The sequence below is a fragment of the Pristis pectinata genome, chromosome 10 (assembly GCF_009764475.1).
Source record: "Pristis pectinata isolate sPriPec2 chromosome 10, sPriPec2.1.pri, whole genome shotgun sequence".
Classification (NCBI taxonomy): Eukaryota; Metazoa; Chordata; class Chondrichthyes; order Rhinopristiformes; family Pristidae; genus Pristis; species Pristis pectinata.
In genome coordinates, this window is record NC_067414.1 from 76174285 (window position 1) to 76196604 (window position 22320).

General features: G+C 38.9%; 1 protein-coding gene across 17 annotated transcripts in view; it reads left to right on the forward strand.

Moving 5' to 3' along the window:
* The window catches only part of LOC127574826 (myelin transcription factor 1-like protein), a 372272-nt gene that overhangs the window by 174580 nt on the left and 175372 nt on the right, over positions 1–22320 (forward strand). For 16 of the 17 annotated variants that reach the window (XM_052024235.1, XM_052024239.1, XM_052024230.1 and 13 more), the window contains 2 exons: positions 11165–11255; positions 12613–12720. The exons of the other annotated variant lie outside the window; for it this stretch is intronic. In XM_052024235.1, the coding sequence (XP_051880195.1) occupies positions 11165–11255; positions 12613–12720 (199 nt within the window). The remainder of the gene's footprint in view (positions 1–11164; positions 11256–12612; positions 12721–22320) is intronic. 17 annotated transcript variants of the gene reach the window in all.

Sequence of the window (22320 nt, forward strand, 5' to 3'; positions counted from 1 at the left end):
ATCAAACATTGGTTGCTAAATTGCAAAAAATCATCAGGGATGCCAGACAGAGTGGGTTCTGCTTGTGCTCCAATGGAAGTTGAGACATTGGCCATCAGACATTTCACCATGGCCAACTCCACAATGGAATTGCCCAGCTCATCCATGGTGATATGTTTGGGCTCCAAGTGCTGTGCAATCCTAGAACTCATTACCTTCATGCTCCTTGAAGATGCAAGTAGGCTTTCTGGTAAGACTGATGGTTCATCAAACACTTCATTGTGCACCTTCATCAGTGTTATCCTGCAACCTACAAAGCTCTTGCCTGTGGCTTCTGGTGAACTGGGATCTATTAGTATAGTTTCCACTGAATAAACGTTGCAGTCATCATAATAAGCATAGGCATTGGTTCCATCACTGGGATAGGTTAATTGTGTTTTTTCATTCTGTGTCCTTGTTTTTGAGTGCTATGCAATTCAGTCCTCAGTGTGCAAGAAGACAGGAAAGAATGAGAAATTATATGTTAGACAAAAAAATTGCGCTGTCATTTTTATTAATAAACGAAATGACTTTTCAAAATATATATAGTTGCTTCAAAATTCATTCCCTTTAGGTAGTGGTAAATACTTTATTCAGTAGCAGCTTTGAATTATACACTTCTTCCAAAATTGAGTTCTGTTGGATTTAATGGAACCAAATTTCAGAAACAGGGTAATAAATGTAAACCTAAATGTCACATTTGTTTCAAGGATCTGAAAGAAAAATGCTGCAAATGCAGGGAAGTATGAAGTAAAAACAGAACTTACTGGAAATACTCAGCAATTCAAGGAGCATTGGATAGAGAAATAGAATTAACGCTTTCGGTTGACAACCTTTCATCAGAACTCTCATATTTCAGGGAGTTTGTGATATTCATGAGATGCTCTGTACTTAACTCTGATTATTTGAAAATGTTTGCTTGCCCTCAGGACACTACTTAGGTTTAATTACAACACATTTGTTCCAGTCCTATTCATTTTTTAATTCAAAGAAAAAAAATGTAATGATGATCTTATTTAAGGAATTAATTTGGATGATTTACTTAGCAGTGACTGCACGAAGAAAATTCCTTCTCAGAGTCAGGAGGTTACATATAGATTCACATCCTGCTTCAATGCTTGAAATCATGATCTAGACATATTGCTGTACTGTGAGTGTGTTGCATCACCCGCAACGTTGTCTTTTATTTGAGATTTGAACTGATGTCACATGTTGCTGTTTTTTAGGGAAGAAATATCTAATCATCAATCTTAAATTCCAAATACTGGCTTTTAAAGCACAGACAACTGAACTAAGTTTGCACTTAGTTGTACAAGTTGATCTTTTTTAAGAACAAAATGGGGCGCTTGTTTCGGACAGGCCGTATGAAGAGGTATTGCATCATTGCTGGATAAAATCTAAGCATCAAAGGATTAATTTGAACTCCATTCCATGAGCAAGAAGGGCTGAGTGCTGCCAAAAATGTTACAGGTACTGCCCTGTTTCTAACCTGGTGCCTCCACATATAGTGGTCTGATATCTGCCCATTTGGGAGCCTAATTTCAATATAATAAACTAGATTTTATAATCTGTGTAGGATTGACAAAATTTGAGATAGCAGTCAATGTGGCATATACTGCATATACTCGGCCCGAAATGTCAACTGTTTATTTCTGTCCATGGCTGCTGCCTGACCTGCTGAGTTCCTCCAACACTTTTTTTGTATTGCTTCAGATTCCAGCATCTGCAGAATCTCTTGTGTCTCCATTTACTACACTGACTAACTTTACCAGAAAATCTTAAACCAATGAAAATTATTTCAAAAGTAGTCAGTCTCTTTGTGTGCTCCATGATTTTTGAGTGGTCAAGGGAATGTTAACATTGTAATGCTGGGCTTTCCTTGTACCTGTATCTTACATATCAATTGCCTCCCAATCCCAGATGAGTTCTGTGGAAGAGCTGCTGAATATCCTGTATGTCCTTATTGGTACTGTATGTAACTACTGGCTTCAAAAAAGCTTTGCTGCAGCACCACTGCTTCTACTAATGGTGAGAATAGTGGTGTGTGTGTGGGGGGGGGGGGGGGCGGTGGTGGGGGGGTGGTGGGTGGTTGGGGATGGTGACCAATCCACAGTTTTAGGCAGAAGAAATCACCTATGGGACATGCTAGGCATGCATTAGTCTGCTGGAGATGCTTTATGATCATTAATACTAATTATAGGAAGATTGATTGTGGAGATGACTGTACGTAAGGAAATCTACTTCACCAGGTTATTTGCTACAATATAGTTGATAGGGATTTTGACAGAGATAGATTTGATTGAGGTGTTTAAGATCATGATGGGATTAGATGAAGAGATGCTGTTCCAATTAGAAGATGGTTCAATAACCAAAGGATCCAGATTTAAGGTGATGTGAAAAAGATATGAGAGGATGTGAGGAAAAATCCTTTTAACACAAAGAGTGATCTTGGTGTGGAATTCACTGCTTGTCAGAGTGGAGGAAACAGGGCCAATCAGGACTTTCAAAAGGGAATTGATTTGCACTTGAGGAGAAAGAGTGGGGAATGAGACCATCTGGATTGCTTGTCAAAGTGCAGGGCACAGACTCAACAGGCCAAATGGCTTCCCTTTGAGTCATAATGATTCAGTGATAAGTGAATGCCTAAATAATCCATGGTATTGAATTTATTGCCACATCATGATGTTTTCAGTCTCACTTAACTGAAAAGACATGTCAAGGTAATTAACACCCAGCATACCCTGCTTTGCTGTACAGCCCTTATCTCATAGAGCAGGTGTGTTGGCTTAATGTGGTTAGCCTGCAATAAACATTTGACAATATTTAGTCTTTTACAGAGACTAAGACTTTCCTTGCTAAAAGACTGAGCGCAGTGAACAAAGTACGAACTCATGCACTCTATCCCAGTTTGTTTAAGCATCTCCATAGAAGATGAGAATCTCTTCAGATTGAATGTACATTGTATTGTGTCTGACAATGGGCTAGAAGGTCTTGGATCTACCTTGATGTCCACTCTTGTCATCCACATTTCCTACCCAGACTTAATTTTCTGGGTTCAATGACCCAAAGAAGCTTTGCCTCCGAAGATGAGAGGAAACCTCCAAAATGAAATAGACTCCAAGACATTATCAAAGGCTTTTCAACACTTTTTAAGTGTCCCTGAGAGAAACATTTAATAACTATAGGTATAGAAATAAAGATTAAAAACGTTAATTAAAACACACTAATAAAATGATTACAGACAGTCAAACAAAATAACCCAAGCTTTTACTCACATTTGGTATTGGTATTGGTTTATTATTGTCACTTGTACCGAGGTACTGTCCACCAATCCTTCATGTTTAGGGGTGGATGTGATGCATATGAATCCTCTCTTCAGCATGTTAGTGCCACTGGGCTCATTGGTGAGTTCTTTGGTGGAATTGAAGGTCAAGTGCACTGAAAGCCAACCTTCAGAACATTTTGGACACCTGCATTTCAATAAGCATGCATAGAAATTTAAGATATTCTGGACATTGGACAGTTAATGTCCCTATAGAACTGATTGCAAATATTCACCTCTAACTTTGTCACCTCATTTGACTTCTGGCTGACAAATGAAGTCTATAACCCCAACAAGTCTACCTCAGTAAAATTGGCTGAGATGTGAGCAAAGAAAAATGCAGAATGATCCATGGAATGATTCAGAATATGAAAATCAAAAAAATCCTGAAGCTGGAAATCTAAAATAAAACAGAAAATTCTGGAAATACTCAGCAGGTTAGGCCCCATATGTGGGAAGAGGAACAGAGTTACATTTCAGGTTGAAGACACTTCATCAGATCTCAGAAGGAGGCAAAAGGAGCTTGTTACGATACAGGGAAGGTGGGGGAGGGGAATGTCTCTGATAGGGTAAAACTAGGGTGCCCATGGAGATAAGCTGTAAACAAGGTTATCTGGTCAATGAGTGAATGGAAGCTGTCAGAGAGTGAGAACATGGTCAAAAGAACATAGCCAAAAGAATGTTGGAGTTGAGAAATTCAGAGCAGTAGACCTGCTCTGAATTTTGCAACTCCAGCCTGCTCTGGGCATGTCCTGCATTCCCAGTGGAGAAAAAGGAAAAAAGAGGATTAAAAACAAACAAACTGAGCAATATTACAGATGGGTGACTGATACAGACAGAAAAATTAAGTTAATTTATAGAAATCACTATTAAGTCCGGAAGACTACAAGGTACCCAGCCGGATGATGAGGTGCTGTTCCTCAAGCTTGCATTGTGCCTACACCTCTTATTTTCAGCCAGTCACTTCATTTCTTCCCTTTGTTCTTTGCAAAGGGCTAAGGTGCATCTTTTAAATGATGTGCAATTTCTCTTTAAGTTATCTGCAAGTTTTTGATTCTTAGTCTTTCATCTGCACACAGTTTTCTGCTCCTGCCATTAATGTGCTATATTCACCTGTTGAAGTTATCACAAGAGCTGCTAATGGTTACACAGATAGCTAACTCTTGACGGTGGCTATTAGTGAACATTCTGGTGAGATTTGGATCAATAGTTAAGTACATCAACAGATGAAATCAATTCTTTCAGGAATTGTATCTGATTGTACGTGCACTTCTGAAATTTGTGCAACCCAATGAGAGGAATTTTATCCACTCTGAATGGTTGATCAGGTGGGAAGTAAATTTTTCAAAATACTTAAACCCAAACTCAATCTGCATTGGCTTAAGTCTCTTCCAGTTTCAACAGAAGTAGAATTTTAGATCAGAGACTGACCTGATCTCAGGAGGCAAATCCTTCCTCTGATATTTTCATGAATGTGTACCTCAGATTTGTTTCTCTTTATCAACTTATCGTAACAAACAGTGGTTCTTGGGACTCAGGACACCTAGCCCGTTGCATCTCTCTGGTCCTCACATCAAAGCTCCGCCCCACCCCATCCCCTTCCTACCTCTGTCCCTCCCTGTTTCACTAATCAACACCTAGCTGTAGCACAGGGCTAGAGGTCGATCTGCTTGACAGTTAGCCGACCATTCAACCTGGCAGGCCGTGACTAGGAAATGGAGTCCAAGAATAGCGACCATGCTATATTTGTCAGCACCTGAGGGAAAATATCTCTCCCTTGTCTTGGCTCTCCTTCAGCTATTTCCTTAATACTGAGACCAATGAAAATGCTGGAAATACTCAACAGTTCAGGTGACATCTGTGGAGAGAGAAACAGAGATTAAATTTCAGGATGATGACCTTTTATCAGATCTGGTTAATTATAGACCTTTGTAAGTGTTTTATTTTTAAATGGTTTTAACTCAGAAGTATTCTTTCCATGTTTAACTTACTCTTTGTTCAAAAGTTTCATGCAAACTAATAATATCCTTTTGGTACCATAATTTATGCAGAAGCATGCATTGAATAAAATTCAGGGAATTATCCTCTCTGTGGGGAAGATTTTCTGAGCATATGAAATAATTTATATCACAAAACTCTTCTTTAAAAGTTTTAATCTCACTGTACATAAAGAACAAAAGACATCTTCACCTATGTTTCACAGCACTTGAAAACAAAATTTAGCTGAGAGTACTTCTCTTCTTTTATAAAGTGCATAGAATTATTGAAAGAACAGTTATATTTTGAAGGACTGTGCTGAGCTTTACTCTTACCCTTTATTCCTGAATAAGTATTATAACAAGTAACTATTGAATCTTACCCTATTGCTTATCAATTTAACCAGATAAGTTACATTAATTTGCATCTATACCTGGTTTCCTTTAAATTATTTTTCTCAGGTACTGCACTGAAGTTAAAGATGCTAAGTTGTGTTGTCCACCTACATGTTCAAATAATGATTTGGCTTAAACATGAATACAAGTATCCAGTCCAATAATTAATGCTACCTAGGCCAGTCACTGAAATAAACATTTCACTGACATTAGATGATATTCAGTCTTAGAGAAAGTTCAATCATTCAGTAGATTCAAAAACTAATTACACAGTTCACCAATATGTTCACTGTGCCACCATTGCAGATTCAAAGGAAGTTGTTAGCTATTATAACCTTGTGTGAGCACGCAGAAAGACATATCTCTTAGGCTGATAGTGATTGAAATAACATTTCTCTTTTCTTATTTTAAATCACTTGTCTTCATAAGTTTAGCTTTTAAGACCAAACTAGGATATCATTAGGGAGCACTGAGGGAGCCTCAGTGGTACCTCATTAAGGGAGTCTGAATGCCAGGATCAGAATCAGATTTATTATCACTGACATATGACGTGAAATTTGTTGTTTTGCGACAGCAGTATAGGGCAAGACATAAAAATCTATAAATTACAAAAGTAAATAAATAGTGCAAAAAAAATGGAATAATGAGGTTTCATGGATTGTTCAGAAATCTGATAGTGGAGGGGAAGAAGCTGTTCTTGAATCATTGAGTTTGGGTCTTCAGGCTCCTGTACCTCCTTCCTGATGGTAGTAATGAGAAGAGGGCATGTCCTGGGTGGTGAGGATTCTTAATGATGGATGCCTCCTTCTTGAGGCACCGCCTCTTGAAGATGTCCTTGATGGTGGGGAGGGTTGTCCCTGTGATGGGGTTAGCTGAGTCTACAACCCTCTGCAGTCTCTTGCGATCCTGTGCGTTGGAGGCTAGTGTTCTAATGCTAAGCATCTAATAATATGTTTGTTCCTCCTTAGCATGTTTATTTATCTTCCTTTTTGCCACTTTAACCTTCATCATCTTCTGTTTGCTAGTTTTGGGCACTGCATTAAGACACAATAAGCTGTCAATGACCGTTTACAATATGTATCCATTGAAACCCCTAGATATTGTTTACATCCAGTTCCTATTTCTCTTGTATCTACGAGTCTTAAAAGCCACCTCATCTAGAAAGTTGTTTGAAAACAATGCCTTTGATAAATACAGGAAACTTTGTTCTGTGATGTCAGCAATAAGTCATTTCTCAAATTTTGCAGCTCAATGCAAGGGTGCTTTGAGTCTTTTAGTAAGAAGTCCAGGCTTGTATATTCTTGTACTTGCTCAAAGATAGTTGGTAAAGAGCAGATATCCAGTAACTTATTTACTGTAATGGACCAGTCATCTGTTTTTGTTGACATGATGCATGTAGTGATGAAAAAGGAATAAGATAAGACATCTTTATTAGTCACATGTACATCGAAGCACACAGTGAAATGCATCTTTTGCGTAGAGTGTTCTGGGGGCAGCCCACAAGTGTCGCCACATTTCCGGCTCCAACATAGTATGCCCACAACTCCTAACCTGTACATCTTTGAAACATGGGAGGAAACCGGAGCACCCGGAGGAAACCCACAGAGAACATACAAACTCCTTACAGACAGTGGCGGGAATTGAACCCCAATCTCTGACGCTGTAATAGCTTTATGCTAACTGCTACACAACCGTGCCACCCCATTGTCAGTGCTCAGCTCCTGCTTTGCACAATTAAAGAACCTGATGTCCACATATCACAAGTAATATAATTCATGCTAGCTTTTGTTTTAAATTGTCATTTGTGAGAAATTCTTACCACAGTAACTTGCACAGAAGAATATATATGTATCCTACTGTACTTGCAGTTGTCATGGATGAGGTTATGTCTAGATTTGTTTACTCACATTGAAGGTCGCTGGTGCTGTAATAGTGTTATGCTAACCTCTATGGCTTTAAAACAAAACTGATGAGAGACTTATCATTTCTTTGGCAATAATTTTATTTTGGGCAGTTTTGATATTTTCATAAAAATTATCAGAACAAATTTTCATTTTTGTTAAGGTCCATAATATTCAACTACATAAAAACAATGCTTCCTCTGCCCTAAAGTCACAAAAATTTTGTTTTGTTTTGGCTAATACTTCATCACCATCAACTACCAGTATTCAGCTCATTCTATATCATGATGCCAAGAGTAAATACTTGAGCCCTAACAGTTGATCACTGTAATTAGCCCCATTCAAGAATTGGTTGGCACAGACAATAGTTAAAGATCAATATTCCAATGCTTTGATGGTATGAGCAAAGTTATCCAGTGTTAATGTCTTGCATAATAGCTAGATATTAATGACTCTGATTGTAATCATCATCATCTACGTACACATTTAGTTAATCATCCTTTGGTGTTGCCTCACACAAAATCGCTCACTTCCATTGCTGGTGATTTCTTTGAGCAAACTCATCTAACATTTAATTCACAGCACCCAATTTTTTGGAGATATACAGTAGACACTGGCATCAGGAGAAAGGATCTGCAAATTCCACCTTATGGCAGATCAACCCATCTTTGAATAACATACCAATGGAATATTTTTATCCCTTTAATTGCTCCCAAAATAGTTTCCAGTACCTCTTATCCCTGGAGGCAAATTATTTCTTATTTTGCTATCTCTCCAACATGGTTAACAGAAGTGATGTGCTATTTTCATTTATTGATGGCATTATAAGTTTCAAAGTCAGGAACTCCTGTAAATCAAACCAGGGATCCACTTCTTGTAGGACAATGTGGTCAACTAATTGGCAGAGGAAAAGGGCCTTCTTGAATAATTAATCATTCTCTCCATTCTGTCAGTGTTTCTTGGGTTAATCTCCACAATAATGGGCTGAAACTTGCTGACTGCTGCTCGCAGTTCTGAATGGAAGCACCAGCCTTCAGCCGTGTAAATGCCAGCAAGTCCCAGACTTCTGTGGACAGATTCAGAAGGCGAAAGTTGTCAGTTTATTCTGCCAGTAGACTCCACATGGAACCCAGTCTTGCTGAGATTCCCCAACATTGCACTATGGATTCATCTCTTGGATCCAGTGCCATGTCTTAACATTAGGAGGCAAAGGAGAAGGCAAGTTAACTATGTGTTTGTGTTTTAGTTAAATTTTCATATTATTAGTTTTTGTACTAAGTTATAATCTTTCAAATTACTTCAATATTAAGTGAATATACAGCTCTGATGTCAGAGCTATTCAAATAATATTAAAATCATGTGCAACTTTTATAGCCCAGGCCCTTAGGCAGGGCTTGGTGAACTGCCAAAAGATTTTGGAGTGGGGCTACCTCACTGTGCTGCCAGAGGTCCTGTCATTGATCAAGCCACCCGACTGAAGTCTTGGATGCTGAGGGCCAGTGAAGTTGGTCTTCCACATCCGGACTAGGAAAGTACAGACATAGACAGACTGCAGGCAGTAATTTTAGGCAGGGGTAGTAGGTTAGTGGGTTCTGGCTTTTGAATGTGCAAGGTAACAAACGGTTCTGGATATAGAGTGATCACTATATATTTCCGAAGTAGTATATTTAGCTTGAGGAGTTCAATCTTTAATCCTGGGACTTTATGTGGTCCCTTTTCCAAGAAAATCAGCATTCAAAGACCAGGTAATATTTGTGCATGTTATTTATTTGCTGGCACTTTTGAACTTTTAAGAGCTCGATGATTTGGAAGGATGTTCCAAGCACATCCAAGTCCAGTGGTATTAGCTCTCGTCATAACTCAATTTACTGGGAACAACCATTTAAACGTTATGGATGTGTGATCATGTGGATAACCGATAGAAGTTTGGACACGCATGATTCAGACCTGTTGTGACTAATTAACGATTCTATACTTAATGAAGATGTTAGGAATTACCTGATGTGTCCGATTTCTTCATGGGTGAAGCAACTGCATTGAAATCTTGCCAGAAGGCACAACTGATGTGGAAAAACATAATGCTTTTATGGTAATGCAGCCAACCCCCGTGTTATAAGTGTGTGTTGCATTCCCGGAAAATGGGCCAAATCTCAATTTTCCGTAATGCGCATGTGTCAAGAAATGCGAATTGAAAAAAAAATCCATGCTGATTAATTAATTTATTTATTTACATAAATTCTGTGAGAGCAAATTTTATTCCATATTTCATATTTCTGGGTAGTGATTTCTAAATTCTATCAGGATGAATTTCCATTACCCATACGGACATAACACGGGGTGGGGGGGGGGGGGGTCGCCTGTACATTTATTCATGTATCTGAGCCATACAGATCAAGAATGTACCAGGTGTGCACCAAATTCATTGACCACAGTTGGGCATAAAAGGTGTGCCTAAAGTTGGTAATGATGTTTATAATCAAGGCTCGTTTGTGAAGAATGGAAAAGTAGGTGAGTTGTCACAAGTCACTCGTGCTCTTTGAACTGTATCAGTTACAATCCTCATGAAAGGAAAAAACTGAGGCAAAAAAAGGACAATGGGATAGGATTTCCCACGAATTCCCCACTACTCTTTTCTATTTGCGTAAGATCAGTGCAAGCCATGGGAAATCGCCTTATACTCCTTTTCTTCAAGGACTTCTGTTGAAGTTAGGGTGAAGGGTCAGGAGGGCCCATGGGGAAATTACTTACCAAATGTGATCATTTTTATCATTTAAAGCACCTACCACGCTCTGTGCACCCGATGAACTATTTATATCTATCTGATTATCAATGTTCAAAATTTTCATACTCTATTGACTTTTGTTTAGTTGTGAAGTGCTTTGTTTCCTCTGCAACAGAGCTAAGTGCCCAATAGAGGCATATCTTGAATGTAATGAAGGATAGTCACACACATGAAGTGGTGAGATTAAAAATCTTCAAATTATCTGTAATGGTTTTGCTTTTTATTTTCCCTGTTGATCACTTGGGCTTATCCAAGTGGCATGATAATGCTCAAAGAATGAAGAAGGCTGTCATCTATAGCTATTAAACATAATATGTCCTTAAGGTATTCATTAGTAGCCACCTGAGGGATGATGTTGATCATAATTCGTTTCCTTTTGATCCCACTTTATAATTATATCAGTTGTGGTCATAGATTATATTATTTCAACTAATTTCAGATAACAATTTGTGCTTTAAAATAATCCATTTTCCTTTATTGTATGTATATCGTGGCAACTTTCAGAAATTCATTTCGTAGTGAGCTAACTTAATTAGGAATAACATTTTTCAGAATGAATGAGACCGCTTCTGCCTTTCAGCATGTTTCAGCCTGATGCTATTCTTTTATAATAAAGAAGATATCTATTGCAAATACAAATATGGTCTTCTGTCTATTAAACCAAATTTAATCACATTGGGTTAGGGTTCTGAACTTATTCCCTCTCTTGCCTGTGTTTTACTTCTATGATCATTCTTTACTAATCGCTTCCAATCTTTTTTCTGTCAAGTTCTTGCCATGCATGAAAATGTGCTTAAGTGTCCTACACCAGGCTGCACTGGGCGAGGCCATGTAAATAGCAACAGGAATTCTCATAGAAGGTAAGCAAGGATATTATTTTACTTTAGTAACAGCAGAACAAAAGGCACAGAAGAGCTAGCTCTATAGATTCAAATATTTGTCATTCCCTGCTCATAACATCATGAGCTAGTCATCAACATACAAAATAATAGAAACACTTAATTGTTAGCAGTAGACAATAGAAAAAAATTACAGGAATCCCAAATTCATATTTTGCCAAATTAAATAATGTTCAGCAGAACACACAGCCATTTCCCTCCCTTGAAATCAGTACTTAAAATCAGTACAGGAGGCTCAGTACACAGTTCACAGACTGGAGTACAGGCAAATTACCCTGTTAGTGCATTTGTGTAGGAGGAAATAGCATTGGAGCAATATTCCATGCACCAAAGAGGTAATTTACTGGAGCACTTTAAAAAAAACTATAATTTTTTGCTGAATTAGATGATCACTCACCTAGACTGCTTTAAAAGCATGGGATTGGAATGGGGAAGAACACCAGGATTATTGAGATCACTTCTTCCATAGGTCACATATATAACATGCTGTTGAAGAATCGACTCCAGTCACTTAATTACTTGTTAGTCAGTTATGCATGGCCATGGTTGGATTCCAGAAATAATCAAATAAGTCTTCAGAATGCTGGTCCATTCTCAGATTATCACTACTGAATCCTGGTTAACCACATCCAAAACCTTGCCCCATTTCCCCCAGCTCCTTCATCCACCTTTCCCCTCAGCACAAACGATGCAGCAGGAAACATTATACCCTGCAACGCATTTAATGTTTAATCATGAAATTGAGCTTTATAATGGGAACACATTTTCTGTTAAGAATTTCCTTTTCATGCATCTGTTTAGTTAACGCACAATAAGCATCTCTCCTGGCTTGGCTAGGACCTTTTGTCAATCCTTTCCACTCACTTTATCTTTCACCTAACTTTCTTTCTAACTCAATCAGTTCCTAACATGGCCAGCAATTTTCTAAAACCTTTCCTTCAGGTAATGAATGTTATTTAAAATATTGCTATCAGGCTGATTTTTCACAAAACCCCCAAATACATCATGAATTGTTGTGAAAAAATCTTTCTGGTACATTGGAAAAACCTAGGAGTTATAATAACTCAGCCAAAAATTGTATGGTTATGTAAATACACAGGGATCAGAAGCAAGCCTATTTGATTTTTTTTAAATGTACTTTTATTTATACTCTAAGATTTTGATATGTTGACAAAAGCTAGACTATTTAATTACTTCTTCCCTGAAATTTGCAACAGCTCAGATGCAATCAGCCATATGTTTTAATTTCCTAATGCTTGGCTTTGTGTTGCCATTTCTACTGCTGCATGAGTGTTTAATTACTTCTCTGTTCCCACAGTCTCTCCGGATGTCCCATTGCTGCTGCAGAGAAGCTGGCTAAAGCTCAAGAAAAGCACCATAACAGTGAGGCAACAAAATCTAACCAGGGTTCAGATCGTGTGTTAAGGTAGGGAAGATGTGTGTTAACTTCTGAGAACCACTTTCAGCAAAGTTATACTTTTCATCATGCAATAAAATGCTGTGTTAATGTAAAAAAGCCCGCATCATTCCAAAGTGAATTATTTGTATTCGTTCTTTTGCCTTGGGATTTCTCTAACTTTTACAGAAAATGGCCTTGTACCACTTTTGCCCTTCTCCAGTGCTGAGCCAATTCACGTTCAGCTTCCATATTATTTGTGTCAGAGGTACATTGTTCTGATCAATATGCAGAGATGCATTGTTAATAGGGCCTTGAAGATCTATTCTAATCCATAATTAAGGACAAATTAGATTTGCTTAAATGAAGGTGTTTCTGATTTCACTAAAATTGGAATGGAGGAAATTTTCAGAAACACATTATTATGTTGCAGCACCCAGCAACTCGAGCAGTTCTGCCCCCTGTCTGACATATATTTGGAGTATTATCATTTCTTGCTGTTATCAATATCTGAAGCTGCTTTTAGATTTTTGCTTGGTTTCCCCTATAATTTTGAACTTTATAATTATATTTGCGAGTATTAACTTTAAAGAAGTACTAGGTAAATGTAACTAGCCAAAAGTTAATGGAGAATACTGTAGTTGCTATCAGCAGTTTTCAAATGTGCAGTTGAAGGAGAATAGGACTCTGTTAAAACACCATTTTATTTTATTAAATTGATAAATATCGGGTAGGAGTTGTTCGCTACCTTGGTTAAATTTCCATTGAAGTTACGAAGAGACCCCTTTGCAGTGGGGCAATACTTTTTTAGCAGGGAGGATGAGATTTACAGTCCACTTCTGAGAGACCCAGATATTGGTATCTGGTTATGCATGCATTATTTTCATATATAAGCAGACGCTGATATACTCAGCCATGTGTAAAGATGCAAATTCCATATTTCTTGCTACTCCATTCACCACCTTCTCTTGCTACTCCTTCACCATGAATCTGTTGCTGTTTCCCACCTTGGCAATGATCTCAAATTTCACTTAAGTTTCACTGTGACTTCTGAGGAGAAAGGGTTTTTACTTGAATAGTCCAAACGACTGAGGTCTTTTAGCGCTCGTCAGGCAGGCTGCATGCTGTGATCCACCCTTTCCCTTTGCTGGAACCTCTGCCTGATTGGACCATTGAAGTAAAAATTCAGTCTACAACCAATTGAGACTGGAGAGTTAACACCATTAGGACTTTGGGAAATATGGGCCAACCACAAAACTCAGGGGACAGAAGCAAGTTGGCCAGGGTAGCAGTGTGGTCAGCTTAGGCAGACAGCAAGCTAATAAAGAAGCAGATCTCATGGGGTTGTGGGGCAGTGAATGCAGTGAGGGGAGTGAATAATAAAGTGCTGTATAAACCCATTCTCTGAGCTGCATGTGGTCTATGGGTTATATTTTGTGCACCAATGGTCCATGATTATTTCACACTACCGACTGCAGATCATGTCAGTGTTTTCGAAGACAGTATAGTTCATTCGCATTTTTGTGTAATACAATGTGTAAGGATGATGTTTAGAACTGCAGTAACTTAGTGGCAATTTAACAGAAGGTCAGAAATTCAGACTCGTGGGGAATATCAAGGTCACTCTATAAACTATTTCACTTTGATTCACATTTGGCAAAAATGTGGGTCACTCAGTCCACGAAGAAGAGCATAAATTTAACAGATTGAAAAACTTTTTTAAAATATTGATAAGATTTTTTTCTTAAAACTCTTCCAAAAATAAAAGCAGGTAGGGGAAGCAATGAAAAGTGTTGGTATATTTTGTGATGTAATAGACCTTTCAATCTATTCCTATCTCTAAAACCACTAATCCCATTGCCAGTCAGATATTTATCAAATTACTTTATGAAAGAAATTAATCAATGCAGCGTTGACAGGTTTTGCTTCTCATTTCCCATGGTAACATTGCTAAAAGTAGAACTTTAGAACTGGGGGATGTTTTCCATTTTAAAAAAATAGGGTGTTAATCTTAGCATGCCTTGATTACTCTCAACAAATAAAGATGGTAGTTACAAAGGCATAGAAGTATGGACAACTTAGCCCTGTTTCTTTCAGTGCCATGAGTGTGAAAAGTGATTTCTGTTTCTATAGAGTGGTTGTGGGTCAAATTGTGTCAATTCAGAAATTTGACTGGGTATTTCTGGTTAAAGGTCAAATAGCATAATTCCCATTGTAACACTCCTTTTGCAGGATAAATTTATCTCCAGTCTTCCATTTTTGGGTACTCTCAGGACAACCATAGTTTCATAATTATTCCAGGTTGGGACCCTACTCAGGTAATTCCTAAGACTCTTCTCACCCACTCTTTGACTCCTCAAACAGCTGAAGGCCTGATATCCTGAATGCCTGAATCTCTCATTCAGCTTGATCCAGTGATCCTCTCACACATAACAGCCTGATTTCTATCACCTCAAATCCACTTACCCCAACACTGGCGCATTGCAGGTCCAGTCCTCTCTTGGCTGCTGTTGGAGTTTGCAGCAGCAATCTGTGACTGAAACAGCCATTGGTGTGCTGTATGAAGAGCCATAATTGCACCTTTTAAGGAATACAACAATTTTGGATTTCAATTTTGTATGTTTTATATTTCAATAAGTTTTTTGTGTTTCTGACAGAAACCTTATGTCAGTTAGGATTTACTTGCAATTGTGTGAATTTTATGCTTCATAGCTTGACAGGCACTCAACTAGTCATTTCATGGAAAAGTACATTGATCAACCAGTGGAAAGTGAAACACTGGAGGAAATAACCAAACCATTGACTTTGTTCTGCCTGATTCATTAACAGAACATTTACCAAAATTTGAACATTTTTGCTGTTCTGCCTGTAATTAAATTCTAAGTTTGGAAACCAGAAATATATGAGCTACAAATTTTATAAATAAAATTGTTATATGATTTCCATTATAAATTGTATTTAAATTCATTTCTTAATTAGTCACTGCTTTCTGCAAAGCTGCAGTGATTTGCTTAATAATCCAAATTTTGAATTCATTGACTTCCCACGACTATGGAATTTCATAATTTATCAACAATTTAGAGCTTGTCTGTTTGAAGTGTCCTTAAACCAGGTGCTGTGTTAAAGATGATCACAGCACAAAAACATGTAAAACCTTGATAACAGTTGGTGAGGTGGGTGGGACCTTTACTCCCTGACTGTTTGCCTGTTCCAGTCAGAATACTGAATCTGTTATTTTACCAATTACAGCATTCTCCATGTTTAACATAAATCACATCATTGGTGTTGTTGTCCAACTGTAGCACTAACTCCAGATCAATGATTGAGCTATTCCTTATTTGCGTTCCCCAGAGAAAATTGCTGCATCTGTCTTTAAGAGGAGTTGAGGAAAGTGACTCCAGACCTTTCAGCAAATTATATAGATTCATTTCTGGGGGTAATTTTAACTTTTGATGATGGAGGTGATAATTATCAACTCTCATTTATACACTTCACCAGATTGCCCCTTCTATTAAAAGACTGGAAAATGGAGTGTAATGGATGGTCAATCTGATCTTATGTTGCTGCTGAATGTTAAGCTACTCTTTCCCCTGCCCTCTGTCGATAGAATGGATCAAAATAGGGGGAAAACTGACACTCTTGGTTTATGTCATCATCTCAATGTCCCTTTCCATCTCTATTGCAAATAAAGAATAGGAAATGTCTCCCACTGCTGCCTGATAATGAAACTCCAGTTTTCAGTCTATAATGGATATGTAATTAATATTATATAAAGCCCAGTAGCTCAGTAAATGGAATCATCCATGCTTCCTTCTCATTCAGGTCAAAGTTGTAAGACATGGCTCAGGGATTTTTTCAGCATCTTGCATCAGAAAAGAGAAAATAAAAATAACAGGTTATAATTACAGAGACATTATAGAGATAAGGCTTCTGGGGGATGGGGATGGGGAGAAAAAACTAGAAAATATAAGGTAGAAAGACCAAATTTACAGAACTATATTTGACTTATTCCACAGAGAAATGGTTTGACCATGGCAGTAGCATTCTTGGTTTTCAATCAAAGCAATAGCAGATGAGGATGACAATGGAAATATCGCAGGTTGAGTTTGCACCTACACCACCTGCACAGTATTCTGATGGAACAGATCAATAATCCATTAGGGAATCTGCTAAGTATTTATCCTATTTAAATCAATGTGAAGAAGCCCAGGAACCTTCCACAATACGCAAGAGGCCTGCAATACCAGATTACTACACCCATGATACCATGCCCCCTCTCGGGGGGGGGGGGGGGGGCAAAGGTGGAAACTACCACAGCCTATCCAATTTGCCTTGCTGTAAAAATTATGAAAAATTGCATCTATCAGACCCTGTCTGTATTGGTACAGTTGCTTCTCTAATGTGTTATGTTGCTTATAACCTTGCATACTGCTTTTGAGTGGCTACATGACTTTAACTGAAGGATTACAGAATCCATAACGGATATATAAAGAGAGGGTTTTAAAGACCGACTGAGTTTTGAGCAGTTTTTAAAAACATATTTTTATCGCAATTATCTCAATTATTACTGGATGGATTGGCACACTCCAGAGAATAGAACTTTTGTACACCTGTCATGTTCAGACAGTATTACAGGAAGTTATAACAAGAGGAAGGACATCTTCTTAATTGGCATCTTAACATAACAATGACACTAACCTTCCATCTGAAATCTCAAAGACTTTTTCCAATGTAGTGAAGCCAAATTATTTTGTGCTGCAAAGAAATAGAGAATGCTGGAAAACTTCAATGGGATAGGCAGCATCTGTGGTGAGAGAAAAAAAAATAACATTTCAGATCAAAGACCTTTCATCAAAACTCAGCAGCTTGAAACATTAGCACTGTTTGTCTCTCCAGAGTCACTGCCCAACTTGCTGACTAGTTACACCATTCCCTGCTTATATTTCAGACTTCCAGCAACTGCAGCTTTATTTTTAGCTGAGCCTCATTTACCCCTAGCAACCACCCCCTCATCACTTCACCACTCAGTTTCGTTCCCCTGTCCCACCTCATTCCATCTACCTATCGTCCACACACTACTCCTACTGAGTCTCCTATCCCCATCTGCCCAAACTTGTTCCATCTGTCCATCATCCCTCCTTTACTTGGTTAATAGAACATAGAGCCCTGACAGTTGAGAAGACCAAGGACAACGGGTTGATGTGGGAATGGGGAGGGTAGTTGAAATGACATGCATCTGAAACCTCAAGATGGACATTGCGAATAGAGCGCAGGTGCTCTGCAAAGCGGTTGCCTGGTCTATACTTGGGGTCTCGCTGATGTAGAGCAGGCCACAGTCACGAGCACTGAATGAAATAGACCTGTTTGGAGGAAGTGCACATGAATCTCTGCCTCATTAGAAGGTCCTTGAATGATGGTGAGGGAGATGTTGCGCTTCCTACGGTTGCAGTGGAGTGTGCCAGGCTACGGAGAGAGGTGGGTGGATGAGGATGAGTGGACCAGGGAGCCATGGAGTGAGTGATCCCTGCAGAAAGCAGAAGGGGATGAGAGGGGAAGTGCTGGTGGTATCCCATTGCAGCTGGCAGAAATGGCGAAGGATGATGTGCTGGATGCGGAGAGTAGTGGGCAGCAAGGGGAAGACCAAAGGAAATCTATCTCTGTAATGAGCGGGGGGGGGGGGGAGGGGTTGAGAGCAGACAGCCAGGAAATTGAGGAAATGCGAGTGAGGGCTCCATCAACTGCGGTAGAGAGGAAGCCATGTCTCCTGAAAAAGGAGAACATTTCAGATGTCCTGAACCAGAAAGCCAAATCTTGAGAAATGTGTGGCGGAGGCAGAGCAACTGAGAGAGGAATGGAGAGGAAGGAAGAGATGGTCCAATTGAACTTGAGGCCAGAGTGGAATTTAGTAGCACCAGGTACTAAAGTGATGATTTCTGTATGAATGCAGGAAGCAGTGCCAATGCAGTCATCTATGCTGCAGAGTAAGAGTTGAGGAGGGGAGTTGGAGATAAAGGATTGTGGCTAGCTTACAACTGAAAGTGTGGGATACAGTATTGGAGACCAGGCCTGAAAGTTATCGGGGTTCTGAGATTTCTAAGATTGCGAATATGTTTGAGTAGAGCGTGCCAGAGCATGTGAGTATTTATGACATAGTTGGAGCTCCCCTTAGAGTCCTTGGAATGTCAGATTAGAACTGGTGCTTGAAAATCAGATGCTCTTATGGATGCGGGGTCAGGGAGCATTCAGGATGTTGAATGTTTTGAAAAATGTGGGCAATGAGATCAGGGTAATTTGAATACTGTGAGCACTCACAGGCAAGATTTGTGGCAGTGGAACCTGCGTGGAGCTCAGAACAATGGGGTGTGAGGGCACTGGTGAGGGAATCAGGAGTATGGTAGCATTTTACAGGTGAAACAACTAACTGAAACGGGGATAATAAATGGGGCTCGGTAACTGAAGTGGTTCTTGCTGGAATGAAAGTCTGAAGTAATTGAGAGGAGTGTGGAAATACGTATCTGGGCTTGTAATATTGACCATTGATTGTCAGCAGTCAGGAAGTACTCCTGATTTCATCAAAAGCAGTGCGAGTCCAGTCAACCTAAAGTACCATTGATAAATGAAGGGCAGTGGAGGTCCAGAAAGGAGCTTAATTGGAGGCCTCTGTCACCTTTCTAGATGGTCAAGGTAACTGAGCAAATGCAATGTCAGAACGGTGAACTCTAAAGGTAAAGAAAGACATGCATATACGTACCACCTTTCAGGACATCCCAAAGCATCTTTAAAACAGTGAACATTAGTCACTGTTAAACTGTAAAAAAAACATGGCAGCCACTTTACACACAACAAACTCCCAAAAGGAACAACGTGATAATGAACCAGTTAATCTGTTATATTTAGTGATGCTGGCTGAGAAATAGATGTATACCAAGACGGTTGAGTAACTGGAAAACAGTATAAAAAGTCATATGGAAAGACAACCAGTCACTTGATTGTTTCTAAGCTCAGTTAAATGATTGAATCTGAGGACAGTAACTTTCCAGTGAGCAGGAACAAAATGTGTTTATGTTAACTTGTGAAGAAATTCTGGCCATGAAATAGCTTCTGGTAGTTTTAGTCTAATATATGGAAGGGATCACATATATCACAGCTTGTAATTTTCTATCAGCACTTTTTAAGGGGTTGCCACATTTGAGGAGTAAGTGAACATTAAGAATATGGTGAAAGATCTGGCAATGGAAAATATGTAAACCAGGGTATGATAGTTTAGTGACAAAACAGACAACTATTAATCCAGAGATGTATTTGAAACCCACCATGAGAGGTGGGAACTTTAAATTCAGGAATTTATGTCGATCTGGAATTTTTTAAGGAAGCTGGTTCAGTAATGGCAGCCATGAAACTACCAGGTTGTTGTTCTGGTTCATTAATAACTTCAGGAAAGGAAATCTACCATCCTTGCCCAGCCTGGCAGTTATTGGATTCCACACCAACTAATAGGTTGACTCTTAACTGCCTCTTCAGCTTTTTTTAATATTCATTTTCAGGATCTGCGTGTCACAAGCAAGGCCAGCATTTATTACACACTCCTAACTGAAAAAGCTGACATTTTCCTACTTTATACTCCATTTGCCAACTTCTTATCTACTCGCTTAACTCATTTATATTTTTCTCAGGCTCTTTGTGTCCTCCTCAAAACTTGTTAATCCACCTATTTTTGTATCATCAGCAAATCTAGCCACACTACATCTCATCTCTTCATCCACATCATCAGCATAGATTATACAGTAACTAGTTGAGACTCCAGAACTGATCCCTGTAGCCTCCTCTGCCAACCCAAAAGTGACCCATTTTTCCCAAATCTCTGTTTGCAATTAGAAACTGTTTTGTCCACCTGTAACACTGTGTGGTCTACTTTCTGCTGTAACCATTAATGTTACCTCTGAATTGTTAACCTTTATTGTTTTGTAGCCAATCAGGAATTTTGGCCTGGAGAAATGTTCCGTATGTAATTCTTGCTCTTATAACGAGTACTTTTTAGACAAAATGCATTGTTACTTTTACTGTCAGGGAAGTGTGCCAAACGTAAGCCTTTTAATTCTACATGACAACACTATGTAGTTTGCACATGTTTGATCAGGTTTTACCAGGTTACGTTAAAACTTTTTACATCACAAAAACTGGATGGCTCTGAACATCTGCAAGAGCATAGTCAAGGTGTATGGCAGTTTGGAGTACAGTATGGACTCAGGGATATATGTAGCTGTGCTGGCACTAGGTCCAGTTTGTTGATTTCCAGCTGGACACAATTAGAGCAGAACAATGGGCTGGTCTGGGCCGAGCCAATTTGTGTCTTAAGGGATGGGTCTGGGGAATGAGATTTTCTCAGCCACATTCACTTTTTTGGTTATTGTTATGAATCCAGCTTTTAAGTTGTTTGAGAGCTGCCGGAGGGCCCCATGGGTGGACTGGGAACCTGAACATAGTTGCTTGAATGTTATTGATCCTCTCATATAAGAGTGCAGTTGGTATTTGCATAAGTGATCCATAAGTGTCTTACCTGATCAATTTCTTTCATTTCCTCACCTGATACATTGCCAAGATACACCCATAAGTAGCATGGGTACCCATCATTTCAGTGCTGATTCCATCATGACCACAGATACTCCTGATAGGGTCAGAAGTGGAGGTCACAAGCGTTTTCTCTCAGCTGTTCTTTTGATGGAGTAGCACCAAGAAGTTTTGGGTCCAATATATAAAACTCATCACTGATAATGGTCAACCTTTCAGTTACTGTGTCACTGCTTTATTTCTGGCTATCTGTGGGGGTCTTTCTGATAATGCAGATTTCTAAGAAGGATTCCTGTGGTACCCTACATGAAACCTTCTCAGCTTGAATGGTCTTCTGTTACAGCTTTCTGGTATGATCCAGACATTTGCCTTGTACCACATTCTCCTTACATTATTCTTTAATCTTTGTGGTAATATTTGTTGTAGAACTTTGTAAAATGTGCTTTTTCAATCTCCCCTCTACATCCACCCACCCCACCACCACCCAACAACTGCCTTGGCTTCCATGCACAGTCTTCACCACTATGTTAACATTTTTCCCTTTCTGGTCTCACTCATTTTGTGATACGTTTACTCCTCGGTGTCTTCTCCCTTCCACACATCTCTCACACGTTCCCTTTATTGACCAGTGCAATAGAGCTGATCTTATGCAAACCCAGGAAAGGGCTTCTTCCACTGTCTGTGCACGGAGTGAAATTGTTGACGTTTAGTTTCTCGTTGTGGGGCACTTGTATGAAATTTCCTGATACTTATGTCTGGCAGGTGAACATTTCTGCTAATAGTGCATGCATTAATATATTCAGAAAAACAAGAAAATATTCCATCATGCTGATGTATGCTCTGAATGAGATGAAGTTCATTTCAATTCATTTGAGGAATGAATATTAACTTTTAATGAAGTGATGTATATATTCAGTTGAAAATTTGGTTGTTAACACACATCCTTGTTTCATTAATTATTGGTTATGTATGCATAGTGCTTTGAGATGTGATGTCCAAAATGTGACACTTGGATGTGTGATTGAAGGATATGTAATGCCTTGAGGTATGACGTCTCTGTAA